This window comes from Nannobrachium achirus (assembly GCF_963921795.1).
Source record: "Nannobrachium achirus genome assembly, chromosome: 19".
Taxonomy (NCBI): Eukaryota; Metazoa; Chordata; class Actinopteri; order Myctophiformes; family Myctophidae; genus Nannobrachium; species Nannobrachium achirus.
The window spans coordinates 3,518,099-3,525,951 of NC_137826.1; the positions used below are offsets into that span (position 1 = coordinate 3,518,099).

General features: G+C 41.9%; 1 protein-coding gene across 3 annotated transcripts in view; it reads left to right on the forward strand.

The window, feature by feature from the left end:
- Positions 1–7,407, forward strand: part of cadm1a (cell adhesion molecule 1a) — a 484,161-nt gene extending 476,754 nt beyond the window's left edge. For all 3 annotated transcript variants that reach the window (XM_080749745.1, XM_080749747.1, XM_080749746.1), the window contains 2 exons: positions 2,978–3,106; positions 7,018–7,407. In XM_080749745.1, the coding sequence (XP_080605871.1) occupies positions 2,978–3,106; positions 7,018–7,136 (248 nt within the window). In that variant the 3' untranslated portion in view covers positions 7,137–7,407. The remainder of the gene's footprint in view (positions 1–2,977; positions 3,107–7,017) is intronic.
- Positions 7,408–7,853: the final 446 nt, after the last annotated feature.

Consider the following 7,853-nt stretch of genomic DNA (forward strand, 5'->3'; position numbering starts at 1 on the left):
CACCTGCCTGACACCAGAGAATTGGATGTCAGAGGGATTCTCACTCACTTTAAACAGAATCCGCCCGCCGCCGAGGAAGGAAAACCTGAAGTCAAAATAACCCATTTGGTCTATCAGGAAACGATTGGTTGAGTTTGACAGGTAGCGCCGCCCTGCCCCCCCCCCCCCGCCAGCCCCCCAGCCTCCATCCCGTCAGCGTTCCACCTCTGACACACCCGATGGAGACGGCTGACAACGCTCTCTCTCTCTCTCTCTCTCTCTCTCTCTCTCTCTCTCTCTATCTCTCTCTGTGTCTGTTATCCTCTGATAAATTGTGTCCTGCCGCTTTTGTTTCCATCCTGGATCCCTCGAGTGTGGATTTAGGCTCGGGATGAATGCAGGAGATTGTATAGCGTAAAACTATGGTGTCTGTGGGCGGCTGAGGGACTCTGAACAAACTGCCAGATGTTTGCAGTCTATTCACTCTTCTCCAGTCTTATGTGTACACTGTGTCATGTCATTGTTCATACGTAGCTTCAGATATACTAGTCCTGTGCCCGGGGGGCAGTGGCGTCAGTTCAGAAAAAGCTAAGGTACGGCAACAGGCATGATGCATTTATTTTAAGAAGTACATTATATTTTTCCCCCCCGTTTCTACGGTTTCTTGGGTTGGATATGGCAGCCTGGAACGGTTGTTCAAGTGCAGCTAAACTTGGCATGTTAGTAAACGTGCCACAATTAACAATAATGAATTGCACCTGTAGCTGACCTGGGAGATGGGGAGAATACAAGTGTGGAGAATATAATTATAGTACCTTGTTAAATGACCATTTTGTTAAATTTAGCATTTGTAGTTATTTTACTGTAGTTTAACAACATCATAAACAGCACAGGTAGACAAAGAGACATTCATGGGTTTATATTTAAAAGTAACTTTTATTTTCCAAACCTGGACCCAGTGTATGGCAGCTGCATACCCCTGCCATACCCAATTGACACCCCTGCTTATGTGTACACTGTCATGTCATTGTTCATAGCTTCAGATATTGTAGTCCTGTGCCCGGGGGGGGGGGGGGGGGGGGGGGGGGGTATGCACACTTACAGTATATGAGGGACTGAATGTAGGAGTCTCAGAAGTAATGTTGGAGAACCCAGACCGCTGCCTGTTGGGCAGAACAGTCACCATCGACGTCCAGTTGTGCCATACCCTGTGCAATAGTCTGTGGTGTCAGTACTATGACGTCAGTGTATGACGTCAGCATGCAGACAGACAGCCATGGTGGCGACACTGTTTATTATCAGTAATGTCAGCATGCTCATCTCCAAATTTGGGCATTCATCTCCAAATTTGGGCATTGTTTCAGCATGCGGCAGCAACACTGTTTAGTATCAGTGATGTCAGCATGCAGACAGATGGTCAGACGGCTGATTTACCACTGTTTCAACAGTGGTAAATCCAACAACCCACGACCTTGAATGGTAAATTGCTTTTCTACCACTTTTTCCATATACATGAAAGAAAACACAGTTGTAACTTGCAAGGATCTTTAGTTACAATCATTAATTGTTTCAGAATACACATACACTTCCGCCACCACAGCAAATAGTCCCATAAACACAACAATGCCACCACCAGATGGCACCAACTCCTGCTGAGGTGCATGACTTCTGGTCAGGTGACGCATGGACCAGAGCTAACAGCTAGGCTAACGCTAGTTAACAGCACAGTTTCGGCCGCAAATAGATCCTGGTCGCTTCCAGAAAAGCATAGGTTCAGAGAAAGGGGGCTTTAAAGTTGGCGGATTGCATTGGATCCAATGGAATAAATCGGCGAAAAATGGCGATAGTATGTTCGGTAGTAAACATAGGACGCCCGCGACCTCACACAACGCACATCACAACGCATCCGGGGACTCTGAGCAACTCACTAGAGTTGTCTGATTTACCACTCTTTTAAGCCAATCACAATCCAGTATTTGAACATGTGACTAGAAAAAGTGGTAGAAGCATAGGTTTGTGCTGTGGTCCAGTAGTGTCTGAAGACCATAATCTTTGTACATTGTGTGCAGAAATTCAACTGTTGGTGTGGGATTTGTTGGTACTGTAGTTGTAAATGCAGAGGAACTGAGTTTACGTCTCAATGTAACAATTTACTCTGTGACTGCTCACCTCGACCGCCACCAACGTATTGAGACACTTCTTTTACTTTCATTTCCCAAGCGTAGTGGAAGCTATTGATGAAAGAATGGGGCTTCTTTGTGCCGTGAACAGCCAGTCCGCTTCACCAATGGGCATTATCTTTGGTTTGTCATGGATCCCTACACTCGATCAATAGCGTTCACATATCGTTATGTCCGGCTGCCTCTGAGGCCTGCGCTGTGTTCTTTATTTCGAAGCAAGCAAATAGATGCTCTTACACTCTTCTAACTGCGCGGCACACACACACACACACACACACACACTGTATTTTAACCAGCATAGGAGTCAAGCATTCTCTCTCAGGAGCAGTGCTTGTCCTGGACGAATGAAGTAGAAACCATTCACCATTCGTTCAGTTGGTTGAATCCTTGTACAGTACCTGTACAATACATGTATTGGATGTTCATCAAAGTGCACTTTGCCTTAAATGAACGTTAAATGAAAGTGTGTCTTTTTGATTGATTTCGATTCCAGGGCTTGACAGGGAGCCCACGGAACAGTGATTGAAGTTAGGGCTGGGCGATTAATCGATTTTTAATCAAAATCATATTTTTTAGTTTGGAAGATTTAAAAGAAAATCGTGAGTTTTTCTTTGACTTGCCCAGTGCACATAAACTGGGCATCTCTATGTCAAATCACATTTGTTTGCATTTTTTTTTTTTTATGAAAACAACATTTCTTTACCAAAAAATTTAAATAGAAATAGAAAATCGACTTTTCTGAAAAATAAAAATATATTTTTAGGCCAAATCGAACATCCCTAAGTGACACTGTCTGTTTGTTTGTTTGTTTGTTTCAGATTCCAGGGCTGGAGAAGGCACCCCCAGAACAGTAGATCATGCAGTCATTGGTGGAGTGGTGGCAGTGGTCGTGTTTGCCATGCTGTGTCTACTCATCGTTTTAGGACGCTACTTTGCAAGACACAAAGGTAGAAGGGCTTAATTTATCTATTTATTTAAGCCGTTTCATGCAAAGGATATATGACCAACAACATCTATTTCCTTGTGAATGTCGTGGATTTAGATGCCATATGCAATTTTGCTTCTGTACTGTAAGTGAACTTACACATGCTAAGATGTCTTAGTGAACTTACATTCTGTTTTTTTCCCCTCCACATTCCACCTTTGTTGTTTGCTTTCCAGACAGTGAATAATAATTATCATTCATCCATGGGGTTGAATTAACAGTAGTTGGTACTTTTTTAGTTTTTTAGGCAGCTGAATCTATAGGTGACAAGGTTATTAAAGAGGTGGTGGATTCTTTCTGTTTTGTATGTGTCTATTAGTCTAGTTGTTTTTCTGAAAAAATTGATTGTTAGAGGCATTTTGGGGTAAAAGTTGGGAACCAGTCTATTTAACACAATTCAAGGGTGCTGAATCTGAAAAAAATGGTTCCCAAGCAAAAAATTGAGTTTTTGACCTTCTAATTTGCATAACAAAATAGCTGCCGAATTGTCAATTTTAAACTATTTCTTCAAGAGATATTTCACTTTAAAAAAAACCTTAGTAATTTTAACGTATAATCAAGCTTTTGGAAACACCCAGGACAGTATTTGAGTTGTTTGATTCAGTTTAGATTTAGATATTTGATATTCATTTTATCAGACACGCCCGCTTCCTATACAAACCCATTGTAACTTCAAACTCCATTTTAACCATGATTGATTTAATGAAAACACCCGTCCTTTTTTCTGGTGACTCCTGACATCCTCCTAATACGTGAGCAGGTTGTGTTTTGTCAATAACATTTTTCATTTATTTTTAATAATTTCTTAATTGTATTTAATTTTTTTAATTTTCCAAATAATTATACAAAATAAACTAAAAAGGTTATCGAAAGAACACTGCCTGTTCGTATATTAGAAGGGCATCAGGAGTCACCATAAAAAAGGATGGGTGTTTTAATTGAATCTATCATGGTTAAAATGTTTTATTTATATTTAAATGGGATATTTCACTTAAATACAAATACATTTTAACCATGATAGATTCAATGAAAACACCCATCCTTTTTTTCTGGTGACTCCTGATGCCCTCCTAATACACAAACAGGCAATGTTTTTTCGATAACTTTTTTAGTTTCTTTTTAATAATTATTTGGGAAAATGAAAAATAAATAAATACATTTTTTTTTTTTTTTTTTAATGAAAGGAGTTATCGAAAGAACAAGACCTGCTCTCGTATTAGGAGGGCGTCAGGAGTCACCAGAAAAAAGGATGGGTGTTTTCATTAAATCTATCATGATTAGAATGGAGTTTGAAGTTACAATGGGTTTGTATAGGAAGGGGGCGTGTCTGATAAAAAATGAATATGAAATACCTAAATCTAAACTGATTCAAGCACCTCAAAAACTGTCCTCGGTGTTCACAAAAGCCTGATTATATGATAAAATGATGAAAAGTTTTTTGAAAGAGAAATATTGCTTGAATAGATAGTTCAAAATGTACAATTCAGCAGCCACTTTGTTAAGCAAATTAGAAGGTCAAAAACTCAAAATTTTGATTGGGAACCAGGTTTTTCAGATTCGGCACCCTTGAATTATGTAAAATAGCCTGGTTCCCCACTTTTACCCCCAAATGCCTCTAACCTGCTTATAGAAGGCCTTTTTTTCAGAATTTCCGCCTGACTATATGGAGTTAACATTACTCTAATAGACCCCCAGGTGTGGTTATAATGTGCAAAGTTGTCTTCCCTGTGTATTTTTGGTTACTTCCTGAAAGCTGAAAGCCTGAGTCAAATTCGATCGAAAAACACTGAGTTAATGGCATCATAAACACATCCCCTCCCCTTTTACCATAGAGACACACGGGCGCCCACAAATTCACGCCCTCTATTGTGATAGCGGCCCCACTTCGGGTAAGGATGAACGGTGAACTGCAGCTGCCAATGCAATCCCAATGAGAGCAATCGTGAAATAAAATAATTTCAGTGGTTGACTACTAAGGCCGTAGCGATTTTTGTGTTCTAATAAAGTGTCCCGTGAGTTTAATTTGGCCTTTTTAAAGTGGCATATCTGTCATCTTGATACACTACCTACAACATACTTTAATATACTTCATCAGTGAGTCAAAAGTGCTAGCATTGGAAAATCTAAGTTTAACACATCGGGTGCCCCTGGATGGAGCCCCATTTATCCCCTCTCGCTGCCCAGGCCCGCCACCATTGTATTGAATCCGGCCCTGCTGCGTCAATGCATGCGTCATGACGTCACTTGGTCACATGACCGCAGACAGGATGTTGTTGTGTAACTTTCTGTATGGACCAGTGTTGATCATAACTGTTCATTGCCGATCAAAAGTTGGTCATTTTGCCGCAGCCGGCCACAGTTTTAGCCATAAAACAAACATCAGAGATAAAGGGCGTTAAAGATGGGAAAATGGATTGGAGTATATGGAGAAAAACGGCCGCGCGATGCTCTCAGCGTCGACTCGAAGCGACCCGCGGTGAATGGGCTGCATCCAGGCGTAGCATCGACCTAACGGTGAGATTTAAAGTTAATACTGTAAATACAGTAAACACGTCAAAACGTTGTGGGCCTCCAGCGACATCAAATAGTTTGACACGTGGGCACCCGCTGAGTTAAGTGGTCGCATGGTACACACGTCATGGACCTTGAGGTTTTCGAAAGTCGGTACTCGTAAATGCAAAGCAGTAAAGACAGTGATGTCACTGAAAAGCGACAGGTTCTCTGTCTGCCGTTTCCACTCTTCTCTGTTAACATTATGGGTAACCCATTCAAGTGGCAAATTAAATGTGACACACATCATGTATTTAGAAAACAAGAAGATATGTTGGCAGAGTCAGTCTATACATTTGGAAACATATTTTTATTTAAATCAATATAGTCTTCAGTTCGTGTAGGATTATTTTAATATTAGGCTAACCACAGTTGAATTGCAATGACTTTTTATGGGCTGGCTTGCAGTACACCGTTCTCCCTTACACCCAACTCTTACACCCGTCTCTATACACCCAACACTGTGAGTGTGGCTAACTTCAGCTGGGTCACCACCCACCTTGTAGATAGTCTATTTTCACTCTTTAAAATCATTTTAAAAATGATAAACACAAAACGGTTTTGGACACGCAGGGTTTCCACCCGACAAACGACTATTAGTCGGGGGATATCGTCAGAAATAGTGTAATATCCTGGAATAAATTCCTTACCAAAAGAAATCCTTCACCAATGTGTTTGTAAAGGTGTCTAGTAACACATCTCACAAAGACTGAAATTCAGTTTCCCTAGGAGAATCCGTGACAGCTGCTGAAAGTTGGGATCCCATTAAATTAACTATACAGGATAAAACACACCAAAATAAATATGGTTTAAGTAGCATGTGAGGGGACAAACTAGGGGTTTTTCATGATTCTGAATCCATTGCAACCATTTGTTTAGCACAAAAAACATTCCTTGGGGTAAAGGTGGCCCCCCAAAACTTTGAAAAGTGATGACTCATCAGTAAACCCTATTTTTGTGGGGGCGTTTTTAGCCCAAGGAATGTTTTTCATGCAAAACAAATGCTTGTAATGGATTCAGAATGATGAAAAAACCCTAGTTTGACCCCTCACATGCTACTTAAAGCATATTTATTTTGGTGTGTTTTATCCTGTATAGTTAATTTAATGGGACACCAACTTTAATCAGCTGTAACGGATTTCTCCTAGGGAAACTGAATTTCAGTCTTTGTGAGATGTGTTACTAGACACCTTTACAAACACATCGGTGAAGAAATGTTTTGGTAAGGAATTTATTCCAGGACTTTTTAAGATATCCCCCGACTATATATGACATGGCCGTTGCGCAGCCCCTTGACCTCGTTCCCTGTCATCCATCCTCCAGGCACCTACTTCACGCACGAAGCCAAAGGCGCCGACGACGCAGCGGACGCAGACACAGCCATCATCAACGCAGAGGGCGGACACACCAGCTCGGAAGAGAAGAAAGAGTATTACATCTAATCAAAACGGGACCCCTCCTCACACCGAGAAGCGTCCTCTTTGGGACGCGGAGCTGTTTTGAGGGGGGCTGATGGATGGGGGTTTTAGGGTACTTTAGAGAGGGTGGAAACCAGGGATTTGAGAGAGGGGGCACTTAGTGATTATTTTTTGAGGCGGGGGGCGAGAGTTTAGAAGGGGCAGTAGATAGAAGGAAAAGCGGTTGGGTGTTTAAAGAGAAGGCGAGTATCCGAGCTGAATTTTTAGACTAGCCTGCAGCTGTAGATGGAAGGTTTGATGTACAAAAAAAAAGGGTGGGTGGGGGGGGGGGGGGGTTGGAGGGGGTGGATTGGTCAAGAAGTGGTCATGTCTTGCGGTGGGGTGGGGGGTTTTGGGGGGGTGAGGGGATTGGTACGTTGAGAACGGAGCCGTGTTGGGAAGGGGGGATGGGTGGGCGGGGTGGGGTGCCAGAAATCACTGTAGAGAGCTTCACCATTTTGACACCTCCCTATACTTGCTGGTACAACATTTTTTTTTTGTTTTATTATTCAAACCATTTTGCAGAAAATTCTGTGCCTTGTTCGGAATTTGTTTTCTATTCCCACTTTTTCGGATTTGCGTTGAAACCCCCTTTTTTTCCATTATACCGCCACCACCACCACCACCGTCGCTTCCCTCCCTCTCCACACTCGCCGCATCTCCACTCTTGTAATTATCGATGTACTGTTGGCATTCATATGA